At 47.8% G+C, this 13,386-nt stretch overlaps 1 protein-coding gene and 1 long non-coding RNA gene across 4 annotated transcripts in view; both read right to left on the bottom strand.

Moving 5' to 3' along the window:
* Window positions 1-9,056, bottom strand: part of PAFAH2 (platelet activating factor acetylhydrolase 2) — a 29,883-nt gene extending 20,827 nt beyond the window's left edge. For all 3 annotated transcript variants that reach the window (XM_036114655.2, XM_078073616.1, XM_078073615.1), the window contains exons 1-4: window positions 8,917-9,056; window positions 2,624-2,764; window positions 1,493-1,646; window positions 827-923 (exon numbers count right to left, since the gene is read on the bottom strand). In XM_036114655.2, the coding sequence (XP_035970548.1) occupies window positions 827-923; window positions 1,493-1,646; window positions 2,624-2,713 (341 nt within the window). In that variant the 5' untranslated portion in view covers window positions 2,714-2,764; window positions 8,917-9,056. The remainder of the gene's footprint in view (window positions 1-826; window positions 924-1,492; window positions 1,647-2,623; window positions 2,765-8,916) is intronic.
* A 1,103-nt stretch (window positions 9,057-10,159) lies between these two features.
* Window positions 10,160-11,819, bottom strand: LOC144381780 (uncharacterized). Its single transcript, XR_013447599.1, has 3 exons — window positions 11,112-11,819; window positions 10,992-11,034; window positions 10,160-10,410 (listed from the first exon to the last, which is right to left on the bottom strand). It is a non-coding gene; the product is annotated as an uncharacterized LOC144381780 (long non-coding RNA).
* Between the last annotated feature and the right edge of the window lie 1,567 nt (window positions 11,820-13,386).

Here is a 13,386-nt window from a genome sequence, read left to right as displayed (position 1 = left end):
TAAACTAGACTTACATGTTGGTAATGAACATATAGTCAGAATATTCACAAATTTAAACAGGAACATATGGACTAGTTATTAAGCTGTATAACACAGCAAGGTGGAGAAATCAGGATCCCCAGGAAGAATTCTGAATTCTTACAAACATCAGGCAGAGTTTCCCCAAGTCTTCCAGTTCACCATCTCGTGTTCCTTATGCAGAGGAACACAGAGCACTGTGTGTGTGCACGCTTACTGGGTGCCAGTCTAACCGAATCCTCACAACCCATGCGGAGGGAGCAGCATCCCCATCTGACAGACGACGAAATCTAGGCTCAGAGAGTTCTACAGCTGTCCCGAGCTCACACGGAGCACAGGCGGTGTGGCCTGGGAGGCTGAGCTGGGTGTGCTGGGAGTGAGCCCCACCCCACCGCTACACGCATGCCACAGAAGAGCTGTCCGTCCACGGACACTGAACGAATGACTCTGGCTATAAAGCTCAAGCTCCTTCTGATACTTCTGTGCTGTTATATGGAAAGAGAGCCAGAAGTGTTTATTTTATTTATAAATGTTTACTTATTTTTAAATATAACACAAACATAAAATCAATCAGGTTTATTTATCAATGCAGGAACATGAGAAGCGAAGGATGTGAAGCCCGCGCGGAAAGACCCCACCAAGTGAAAGGGGCTTGGGGAAGCCTTCACGGAGAGGTGGACCCAGCGCTCCAGAATGAAGCAGGTGGCGGAGAAGACAGCTGGGGATGGAAATGTCTGTTTCTCTGCCCTCTGAGAGCAGTTGTCACTAGTTAAGGACTAGGACAAGGTCTGCGGGAGGAAGCTCTTACCTGAAGGCCCCCATGCCATGCGAGAAGATGATCAGGGGGTATCCAGAGTCCTTTGTCTTAAAGGGGCCATTCCAGCTAACAGGCAGGCGACAAGATCCTAACAGAGACAGGGGCTATAGAATCTCTGGCTGCCCCAATGCCGTAATCCCAGGGGCAGCCTGGGCAGAGGCATGGGTGGGGACATGTGCCCCTCCTCAATGGAGAAGCACCTTTTGCCCCTGAACAGCCCAGGACAATCAATCACCTTCCCTTTACCCCTATCTTCCCTAGAAAGTACAAATATGATAGAAAATGGGAAGATAAATGCAAAGAAGTACTGAAGAACTATGGGGAAAACCCCTGAGATGCCAAGACAGTTGGCTAGAGTTCCTCATGGTGGGGCCTGCGGGGGAAGTGGATGAGTCAAGGCGACTTTACCCGGAGAGAGGAGAGCTAAGGAGGAATCAATGATAAAGTCTGGATTCGAATCCGGGACAACCTAATGCTGTAACCAAAGCTCTCATGTATATAATCCTCTCCCGACTCTCCACACCACACTGGCTAATGCATGCCCCACTACAAGAGGGCTGGATGATGCCAGCTACACAGTACTGTGCCTGCCTAGGGATCTCCCAGGAACATAACCAAGAAGCTGGGAAAGCACCTGGGGGTGAGGCCAGCACTTACCTACAGCCAAGCTGAACAGCAACCCCCCCCAGCGCTTATTAAAGCGCAGGTAACTGGCCAGGCCGGTGCAGTACTCAGAGCGGGGAATCCACAGGGGCTGCTCCATGGTCTCCTCCACCTCTTGGCAGGGGTAGAAGAGTCGAAAGAAGCTCCCCTATAGGAAAGAAGAGAGCAACTGCTCAGAGCAAGAAGCCCAAGCTCGGTTAGGTTTCCCAACAGACACATCCGGTGGGTACATGGGGTGCCAGCAAAGCAGGCCACCAAAATGGGGCACTTAAGCTTCAATTCATACACCTGAATTTTGCATTCAGAAAATCCAGAAAGAAGCAATTTTATTTTTAGCGTGCACGTAGGCTTATGTTATTTCAAATAGCCGACTGTATTTTAAATGACATCTGGGGGACACCAAAATATTTTCAGTGCTTGGATCAGAGAGACTTAAATCTGGCCCGGAGCCCAGGCCTGTAGGAGCCCTGGGAATGCATCAGCCTGCAGGCCGGATGGGGTGGCAGCTGGGGGTCCCCCAGGCCCGTTCTCAAGGCTGGCCCTTAGGAAGCAGCAGCACGCTCGTTTCACATGGGAGTAGGTAATGGGTTAACAGGAAGTATGTGCCTCTCACAAGGGAGAGGGGGAGTCCAAGGGCCAGCAGAGAAGCACCTAGGAACTGGTGGAGGCAAAGTCCAGAACCAATGCAGGAGGGAAAACGGATAAAGGTAGGGGAGGAAAAGGAGGAGCAGGTCTTCCTACCCAGGCTGGGGAGTCAAAGGCTAACAGCACATGGTCCACTGCTCCCCCTTGCACACCTTCAAATTGGGATGAGACTGGAAACCTTTCCAGATCAGGCTCTGCTCTTAAGACCGGGCAGGGGATTTGAGAGCTGCCCTTGGAGCTCGAGCCCCCCTTTCCTCCTAGCTGGCAAAACAACCCCTCTCTGGCTACTGAGAGGTTTCTACCCGGAAAGAGGAAGAAGGTGGTCAGGGAAGACAGACCTGGGGGCTCTATCACCAAATCCAGACCAGCTGTAACTCAGTTTCCCCTCCGCTGAGAATCACACCGTCAGACTGGCTACTGCAAAGTCAGGGTGCAGAAGCAGCAGGAGGGATGTGCGGGGACGGAGCTGGAGGCACTTACCTGGAGACCCTGGCCCTCCATCACATCACCGCAGCCTACGAGGTGGGGTCCTGTGACAGGTGGGAAGCCCACGGACTGGTTCACACCCATCTGATCACCAGTTGAAACAAACAACGAACTGGGAAGTGCTGAACTTGATGGCTGAGGGCAGAACACAGAAGAGCCTCTTGCTGGTTTCCTCTTAGCTTCCTGTTGCTTCTGTGTTATCTGTCACCCGTGTCCACAGCTCCTTATCACCCCATCTCCCTGCCAGGGACTCGCTCCGTCTTCCACGTCATCTGCTTTGCTACACTGACTTTGCCAAGGTTTAAGGGCTGCTTTGTTGTTGTTGGGAACAGGGTGAAGACAGTTGGGGAAAGAGAGCTTCCATGCTCCCCAAAACCCACTGCCAAGGGGGCGCCCGGGTGGCTCAGTCAGGTGAGGGTCCAACTCTTAGTTTCAGCTCAGGTCATGGTCTCAGGATCCTGAGATCAAGCCCCATGTCGGGCTCCACACACAGCAGGGAGTCTGCTTGAGATTCTCTCCCTCTCCCTCCCCTCCCCTTGCGCGCTCTCTCTCTCAAATAAATCAATCTTAAAAAAACAAAACAAAAAAACCCACTGCAAAGTGTTCAGCACCTACCACATGCCCAGCGTGGCAGTAACCTCTGCAGAGAATGTAACCCAGACCATATCCTCATGAGGCCAGGAATAATAATAAGATGTATTATTCGCTCTGTGTCAGCACTGAACTAAGCTCCTTCCATACGGTACATCATTTCATTCTCTCCACAACTCTCTGAGGAAGGTCCTATGAAGACCCCGTTTATAGATGAGGAAACTAAGGCACAGAATAGTTGAATAACTTTCCCGAAGTTATCCTGTTTCGGGGCAGCAAAACCAGGTCTGTCTCATCCAGACCTAAGCTCTTAACCCCTATTGATCCTGCTCATGGGGAAGACTCAGATATAGGTCTACACAAACACGGACCTAAACTACTATAAAAGTGGCACTTAGGCTAGGCCTTGAGGTATGAGGAAGATTTAGAGGCAGGGGAGAGGAAGGAAAACATTTCCACACAGGACACAAGAGCAAGAAAGGGCAGAGATGGGGAAGAGTATGATGTGGCAGTAGATTGACCAGGAGCCTTCTAGATCAACCAGGAGCCTTCGACATGGCAGGTGTGCGTGTTCCTAACTAGCCAACATTCCTGTAACTTGGCTGCTCCCTAAATTGGGGCCAATGCCATTGCTCTCTATCCCTCTTCAATCTCATCATTCCCAGCAGCAGCAGCATCACGACACTTACGGAGTGCCAGGAATTACACAAAGTGCTTCAATACATTATTAATTGAAACACTGAGATGAGGAAATTGATGCTTGACAAAGTCAGGTCATTTCCCCAAGAACATACAGCTAACAGAGCCAGAATTTGATTGTGGGCAACGTGGCTCTAACAGTGGAGAATATGGTCAAACTTCTCCATATCCAGTCTATCTTGCCCTCCTATGCAGTACCCTTTTGACTTGGGTGGGGCTGACTGTGCCCCCCCAACTTCTAGACTTGGGCCTTAATTGACCTGAACCGATCAGCCCTTGGTGTCCCCTGGTCAGTCTCTAGATGAAGAGTGGGCACATGACACAGTTGATCCATTCAGAGTAAAGCCCAGGACTTTGATGGTTGAAGATGGAAACGTTCTTTCTGGTTCTGAGGTAGAGTGATGTGCAGATAGGAAGCCCTGAAATGTTGCAGCCGCTTTGCTACCTCGAGCATGAAGCTACCCACGGAGGATGGCAGAGCAGAGAGAATCATACATATGGAGTCATATTTGTGAAGACATTAAGAATCTCTAGATCCGACAATACCTGAAAAACCTGACCCACTTCTGGACTTTCTAGTTACAGGAGTCAATAAATCCCCTTTTTGTGAAAACCAACTGACTTTAGATTTCTATTGCCTGAACCAAAAGCATCTAAACCAATACACTGCAGCCCAGTCCCACATTTTTAGTCATTACACTATGCTGCTTTCTTTAAGACACTCTGGGATGGATCAGAAAGTTTCGATCCAATCGAGTCCGGGCAAGAAGAGACATTAGAAGACATTTCTATCGATCCTTGCCACAATCATCTCTCACCCTCCCCACTACACGTAGGTCCTCAGAGGTCAAGGGAGCTGCACAACATCACAAGCAGAACTACTATTACACATAGATCTCCTGGTTGCCAACTTCCAACTGTCTGGTCCAGTGGCAAACCCCAAATAACCAATAATCTGAACATCATTCTATTTAACTTTGGAATATAACAAATGACTTTCTTTCTACTACCCTGTAGTTGTAGAACGCAGTTCTTTTTAAAAAGAAACCAAGCTTGGGGCGCCAGGGTGGCTCAGTTCGTTAAGCGTCTGTCTTTGGCTCGGGTCATGATCCCGGGGTCCTGGGATCAAGTTCAACATCGGGATCCCTGCTCGGGGGGAGGGGAGCCTGCTTCTCCTTCTCCCTCTGCCACTCCTCCTTCTTGTGCTCTCTTGCTCTCTTTTTCAAATAAATAAATAAAATCTTAAAAAAGAAAGAAAGAGAAAGAAAGAAAGAAAGGGAGAGAAACAAACTAAGATCCTGACGCAGTCAGCAGACTGGGTCAGGATCTTAGCCAGAGTGAAGTTGAATATGTGCTGCTTAGTCTCAAACCCTGACCCCTCGCCGCTGGGGGGCACACACATGGAAGACCTAGGGCAGGGGCGCATGATACATGTCACGCACATGACAATGAAGCAGCTCCAAGTTCTAACTGCCAAAAAAAGAGGGTCAGATAAGAGGATCAGATGCAGGAGTTCTGAGAAGCACACTTCTGTAGCTTGGCAGCGGAGGGCAGAGGAAGATGGCAAAAGTTGACTTTCAAGTAGAAGAAAGTGCATGAGCTAAGGCACAGAGGTAAGAAAGCACATGTGAGAAGAGAAAGGTGTGAGAGATTTGGAGGGCAGCAATCTCTCTAGCGCTAGGCTAAGGAGCTGGAATCTACCCTGGAAACGGGCGATATTAAGTCTGAAGGAGCCAAGTTTGAGCCTAGCTCCTTTGCTGCCTAGCTCTTTAACTTTGGGCAGATCCTCTGATCTCACTGAGCCTGATTCCTCATGGGTACAATAGGAAACTATCCATCCTCGTAGGGTTGCTAGGGAGATAAAATGAAATAATGCATTTAAAGCACCTCGTGTAGTACCTGGCTCTCATGAAGTATTCAGGAAATATTTGTTGATCGAGTGAAAAAGTAGAAACAATGGGAATTGGCAAATGAGTGGATTTGGGGAGGCAAGGGAGACAGAAGAGCCAAAGATGAGTCAGGTTTCAGGATTGGGTGACCAGATGATAGTAACTTCTTATGGGAAGAGATTTCAGTCTTACCCCATATAGAGAACAGTGCTTGGGATAGGAATCAAGATGAGTGGAGTTAAAAAACTGCTAAACAGAAGGGAGTAGAACTCTCTAGTACTCCTGGAAAGTTTCTGGAAGAATCTTTAAGTTTGGAAATAAATACAAACTAAAACTAATTGGCCAGAATGAGGCATGCACAAAAATGAATCTGCATTCCCTGGGCTCACATTAACTGATGCCCAAGGAAGATGGGGAGATGGGAAAATTCAATTTTGCCTAAGAGACACACACCCAGAGTATCCAGAGTCATTTCTAATAAATGCCATAGAATTTTCCAAGGAAATCAGCCCACGTGTCTCTACCTTCTTTTGTTCACCTCATCCAAACAATTCACTGTGGTACCTGTTTAGAAGCCCCTCCATCCACGCAAGCCTGCCCCACCCATCAAGGCCCAGTGAAATCTCTGGTTCTCTGTGTTTTAACAAGTCCTTCCACCTGCCCTCCTCTCAACTATAAGCACTGTCCGCATCCCTCACCTGCTAACCAATCATGGGCTGCCTTAGGATAGCTCTTGGATAATTACCTATTCTAGCAGTTTTCAATCAGTGACTTGCCTACAAGTGGTCCAAGTAGAACCCAGTTCAGAGGCTCCTGAGTCTATTGTCACAGTCACCTGGGAAACTTTCAAAAATATACATTTTAGGGCCCTCATTCCCAGAGGTCAGTTTTTTTTTTTTTTAAGATTTTATTTATTTATTTGACAGAGAGAGACACAGGCAGAGAGGGAACACAAGCAGGGGGAGTGGGAGAGGGAGAAGCAGGCTTCCCGATGAGCAGGGAGCCTGATGCGGGGCTCCATCCCAGGACCCTGGGATCATGACCTGAGCCGAAGGCAGATGCTTAACGACTGAGCCACCCAGGCGCCCCCCAGAGGTCAGTTTTTAAAAGCTTCCCATGTTTCTCACCAGCAAGGTCTGAGAACCTCTGGTCCAGATGATACATAGGACTTTTTATTCAGAGATGCATCCATGCAACAAACATTTACTAAGTGTATACAATGTTCCAGCCCACCATTTTATAGTAATGAAATGCTAATGACTATGATTTCACTTGGTTCAATCCCCATGGCCACCTAGAAGCATGTTCCTGCCAGTCACAAGGCTTAATGTAGTGCCCTGCATAGAACTGGTCTCAATAATTAACTTATCCAATGAATCTGATTTAATTTTTACACACTTATGCCTCATTTATTTGGATATACATACCATATAAAGGCTGTGTTTTATACTTCTTTGTAGGCCGAACCATCTACCTTCATGCTTTTCTTATGTAGTAAGGACCCACGAAATGCTCCTTTACTTGGCTTTGATTTAAACCCTCTCAATTCTTTAATCTGTCTTTTTTACCCAAAAATAACACTATATGGTATAGTGTAAAAAGAAAAGGCTTTGGTGACAGTCTGAATTCCAATTCTTAATTGGCTGCTATCTTGAGCAAGTTCCTTAAATTCTAAGCCTCTGAGAATTTAACCATATGACAGAAATAATAGCACTCATGAAGTTGTCGATGAGGATTAAATGAAATAATGTATATAAAACACCTAACATGTAGAAGGCACTATAACGAGAGATGGTAGCTCTAACTACAATAGTTATAGCATGACCTCTCTGAGCCTAAGTTCCTTATAAGTAAAATGAAGACACTTCAAAAGTTAAATTTAAATGAGGAAATATATAAAAATTAAAAAAAATAAGTAAATAAGAAAAGTGATATTGTCTAGGGCTTGGTACATTTTAAGTGCTCACAAAATGTTAGAAATTAATTAATAATGCTATTGCATCATACCCGGCCAAGGGGTCAAGGTCTCTTCCATTTTTTCTGTATTAACCCCTTTGACAAAATGGATTCTTTCCTCCCAGCCTTTTTGAGTCTGAAACACCGCAGCGAAAGTCAGAGTGTACTAAAAAGGCCCACAAGAGACCAGGAGATGGACAGTGCCTACCATGCAGCTGTCCTATCTCCTGCCAGGGTCCTGTTTCCAGTGAGCTGAAAGCAACCACCCTTTCACCAGCTGTGTGCACTTTTCATCACTGGCTATTTCAGGACAGAGTCCAAGAGAAGCACTTCTCGGGGGCTTCCTTTCAGACAAAGCTCTCTGGAGACTTAAAGCTCATTAGTCTGGAGGAAGTGAGGAAATATCCTGCTCTTGGATAATGGAGACACCAAGCACTCAAGGGGCAGGCTTGAGCAACAAGGGGGCAGAGATAGAAAAGGACCCAAGATAAGAGTGTTCGAGAGCATTAATAATGATAGTAAAAATAACCTCTCTCGCTTGTGGAGGCTTTACAGTTTAAAAGAGCTCTTTCATACCTATTAGCTTATTGGCTCCGCAAAAGAGCCTCATCTTAAGACTGACAGAGCAACTGCCATCTCCATTTTGTAAATGAAGAGCGGAGTCCCAGGGAGATTGCTTGATTTGCCCAAGGTCACACAGCGAGTGAGCTGCAGAGGTGGACTAGACCCCGGGTCGGCTGAGTCTGGGCTCTTCCACGGAGTGGAAAGAAGGAATGGCCACCCTTCTTCCACTAGCATGAAACAGCGGAAAGTGAAGGGAAGAGAGAAGCACACAGGAGGCGTGGTGCCTAAGAAGCCCAGCTTTCGCGGAGGTCACGTTGTGTGCTGCGGGTGGGGCTGTGGGGGGCTGGGTTCTACCACCAGAGCTCAGGGTGGGAGTCCGGGGGCGCCGGGAGTGCAGGCGCGAGCTGACAGTGGGAGTGTTAAGGGTGCGGGTAGATATTGGAGGTGTCTGAATAGGAAACAGAAAAGGATGAAGGATTAATGCGGAGTTACTGGGAATGAGACGAGCAACCCCCAAACCCGGCTGGAGGATGAAAAAGTCGGCTGATAGCTCAGTTCAGAACAAGAGCTTTCTCCAAACCAACTTACCCAGTCAAGTTGACCCCTCAGAAGTAACCCAGAAGGTCAACTCCACGGAAACCAGAAACTACTGCGGTCCTCGTGGCCCTTTGGTAGGTGTAGTTTCCAGAACTCATCATTGACGCCTAAAAGCGTTCCCCTCCTCTCTGCCTGGAACTACAACTCCCTAGGTGCATCGCGCAAGATGGAGCATTGCTACCCTAAGACTACAATCCCCAGAGTTCCAAGCGGCCCTCCATTGTTGGATGAAACTGCCGAAGGCCCGGGATGCGGCGCGATTCCTCCCCCTGGTGGTCTGAGGCGTCGCCGCCACGATTACAAGGCTCGGGCGGAGGGCTATTGTTTATAGTCCCGGTTAGTAACCCTCCGCCTCACCATTCCTCAAATAATCCCCGGGCGTGCCTACAAATAGCCGTGGCTTCTTTTTATTTTCAGGGAGGTGCGGGGATTGGGGGGAAAGTCTGAGCCTTTTTTGATGACGCCCACTCGGCGCTCTGTGAGAATATGAAACTGGTCATTCAAGTTAAGCGCACATTTTCTACCAACCCATACCTGTTGACACTTGTGATTTTCCATTGTCCTTCAGAAGCTCGCCGACAGAGAACGGGGAGGAACCTGAGCGATCACTGGTCCTCCCGGCCCAGCCCCTCCATCCGTCATCACTTTACTGCCCCTATGCTGGTTCTTAGGGACACGGTGGTGAGCAAGATACTGTCCCTAGCCTCAAATTAAATCACAATCTAGCGGAGGATTCCGACAAATGAAGAATTACAGCACAGCGATATGCGCTCTAATAGGGGAAAAAGGGGGTTGTGGGAACCCTGAAAGGGGGCACCTGCGCAGGCTTCTGGGAAATGGGACCGTGTCAGCAAGTCTTCTTAGAGATCTTAGAGAGTTATTAAAATTGAGAATTGAGGGATAGGACTTAGCCAGGAGTACAGGGATTGTGAAGAATGTCTTATATTCAGGCTGGAGCACAGAAGGGTGAGGGATGGAATGGAGAGACACCTGAGGAGGTAGGTAGAGCCACATCCTCAAGAGTCTTGTAAGCTTCTGTAAGAAATTTGGATCATTCAAGCGATTTAAAAACTTTCAACAGCTTCCAATTACCTACTGAATGAGGTCCCAGCTTTTTCGCTATGATGCAGGCAGGCGGGGTCTGAGGACCCAAAGGGGGTCCTGCAGGACCAGCCAAGAGGGTCCTTGGCTTCATGCAGGATGGAAATCAAACTCGAGCCAGCAGGAGGTGAACGTGGTTTATTGAGGATATAGAAACAGCAAATACAGAACATTTGGGAGACTCAGAAAGGAAAGGAGCATGAGTCTTATCTTTGCTTGGGGTCTGGGGGATTTACTGATGATCGTGGTCTGATGCACGTGTCCTCTCAGGCATCCAGGAACTGGTCAGAACAAGGTCAGGGTCCAGATGTCCATCCTAAGTCACTCACTCCTTGGAGTCACTCACTCCTTGGTCTTGGCGTTGAGATGTCTAGCGCCAGTGGTCTGGAATATGCACATGATGGCTTTGCCCAGGAGTTCCTTAGATATTATCTATTGTGCTGGAAGACTCCAAAGATATCATTAACTCTTTGTCCCTTACAAGAAGGACATACATACGATAAAGCATGTTTGTGTAGGGCGGGGGTGCAGGTCTAGCAAGAATAGAAGCCCAAAAAGGAGCAAAGGAAAAAAAAAAACAGCTTTTCCTCTCACGTGGTCTCTTTGGCTTCCCTGCCTCAGCTTGGCATTAGAGATCCTCCTCAACCTGACCCCCCACTACTTCCCCAGAAGTGTTGCTCACTCTGACAGGGATCTCCTCTCTTCTGCTCTGCCTCCAGCTCCCTTCACCTCCTCGCCATTCTCGAGATGTATCGGGTTTTTGTTGTTACCTCCAACCCTTTACTCATGCTCTTTCCTCCACTAGATGCTGCCCTGCCTGGTGGCCTGTCTAATCCTGTTCTTTCCTTAAAAGTCAGCTAGGCTCTCCTCCCCGTGAAGCTTCCCTGATTCCTCCAGTCCCAAAGGACCTCTGCCCCCTCTCAATTGCTGGGATATTTGTGTGTACCTCTCATGTGGGGGCTTACCTCACACTGCCTTGTGCCATCTCCTAGGTGGGAGGTCTTAACTCTGCAAGAAATTGTGAGCTCTCTGAGGTCAGGTGCTGAGTCCTACAGGTGATCCCCACCCAGCCCTGTCTCACATACCCTCAAATCACTGGTCCAGAGTCCCTGTTTTGGTCTTCTTTAGGCTCACCCCTGCTCCTGACACTGTCACCACCACCATCCTTCCAGGAGCCACGATAAAGTCATCAGGAAAGAGTGATGGCAGCACCAGACTGTGGTAATTAAGCCCCAGATTTAATTAAAGCTGTGGTTAGTGGCAGTGACAGCAGAATATAAAAAGCTTAGCACACATCCGAGAATGCTCTCTTTGGCACTAATTAATCGGTGCTTTGCAGCTGGCCCAGAACACCCAGGACTAACTAGAGTCCCCAGTCATGAAAGGAGCAGCTGGGGTCACTCCTCTGTCTCCTACTCCCAGACCAGCCTGTGGTGGGGGTATTTGCTGGGCAACTGACTTTTAAACTTCCCAGGGACAGGGACGTCACAGCCTCCTTTACCTCCTTTGTCACTGTTAGGAAGATCCGTCTTGGGCCCAAACTCCTTTTGCAAAATAGAATGCTTGAGTTCAATTGCATTTTCTTCCAATCTAGTCTTTTTTGGGATAAACAACCCAAATGTTTTAAGCTTTTAGCAAGCAGTTGATTTTCCAGGCTTTCATCATAGATCCTGTCCTCCAACAGCCCAAGGTTCCCTTCCAGTTGGCTACTATCCCACTCCAGCCTTCTCCTTGTTGCTAAGTTACTAAATTGATATTTAAGTGACCAGTTTGGATCTCCTGCTCTCTCCACTACCTGCCAAAGTTGTTGGACAACACTTTTTAAAATCAAACTATAATATATATACAATAGAGTGTGTAAAGTGCACTACTAGTAAGTGGACACAGCTTAATCTTTTTTTTTTTTTTTAGATATTTGATGTAGGTTGGGGCACCTGGTGGTGCAATCAGTTGGGCGTCGGATTCTTGGTTTTGGCTGAGTTCGTGATCTCAGGGTCATGAGATTGAGCCTCAAGTCGAGCTCTGCACTCAGCTCAGAGTCTGCTTGTTCCTCTCTGCCCCTTCCCCCCTCACGTGCACATGAGCTCACTCGCTCTCTCTCTCGCTCTCTCTCACTCTCAAATAAATAAATAGGGGCGCCTGAGTGGCTCAGTTGGTTGAACATCCAGTTCTTGGTTTTGGCTTGGGTCATGATCTCAGGCTCCTGGGATTGAGTCCCTGAGTAGAGTCGGGAATCTGCACTCAGTGGGGAGTCTGCTCAAGATTCTCTCTCTCCCTCTCCCTCTGCCCTTCCTTGCCCCCAAACTCTCTCTCTAAAATAAATAAATCTGTAAAAAAAAAAAAAAATAGATGTAATCATCACTTAGTCTGAAATGTGGAACATTTCTAATACTCTGAAAGGTTGCCTTGTGTCCCTTCCCTGTTTATAACCACTCATCCCCCAGAGGGAGCCACGATTTTTCTATCATCATCAATTAGTTTTGAGTGAGCAACACTTTGTAACTTTTGACAGTGACGTTTTATGCTCAACGACCCATCAATGGGTGATACCTGTGTAAATGCCCTGCAGTAAAAGACCACCAGAAACAGAGCTGTAATTGAATAAATTGGATACTCACTGCAGTGAGGGAGAGCAGACATGATCAGGAACTGTGGGCCATCTCAGAAAGAGGGTATCAGAAAAGACTAGAATTGGGGCTTTGTTAGATGATTTCAGGGAGGGTTGAAGGAAGCAGGGCTTTGCTCTGGATTGGATGCTATCCAGAAGTAGGGGTAATTCTATGACTGGGGATCTTAATTTTATCTAGAAGGAGGGAAGATTTCACTAAGGTGAAAGCTGCCATTAGTAAGAAGCAATAGTCTCTTTTATCAGCCAGGATAGGGGTTGGCTGGTGTTTTCTGTAGCTTGGACAATGTTCAATGTTCATTTTGTCTATGTTCAGAGGTGATTACGGAGTGGTCCTGTTTGCATCTTTTTTTTTTTTTAAGATTTTATTTATTTATTTGACAGAGAGAGAGAGAGCACAAGCAGTGGGAGCAGCAGAGGGAGAGGGAGAAGCAGACTCCCCACTGAGCAGGGAGCCAGATGCGGGGCTCAATCCCAGGACCCTGGGATCATGACCCGAGCGGAAGGCAGCCACTTAACTGACTGAGCTACCCAGGCGCCCCGGTCCTGTTTGTATCTTGATCCATCATGGACATGGTGGCCTCACTAATGTTGATGTTCTGTGAAATTGTTTCTGTTCAGCTTAGGAACTCAACTGGGAGTCCCAGGCCAGCTCCTGGAGATCAGGGGCTGCTTCCTTCTTTCTTATATACTAACATATGTTAATGTCTGCTCTGGGCTGGGTTCTGGGTGTA

The sequence above is a fragment of the Halichoerus grypus genome, chromosome 5, assembly GCF_964656455.1.
Source record: "Halichoerus grypus chromosome 5, mHalGry1.hap1.1, whole genome shotgun sequence".
Taxonomy (NCBI): domain Eukaryota; kingdom Metazoa; phylum Chordata; class Mammalia; order Carnivora; family Phocidae; genus Halichoerus; species Halichoerus grypus.
Note: the sequence above shows the minus strand (reverse complement) of the source record. Positions and strands in the feature narration are given on the sequence as shown.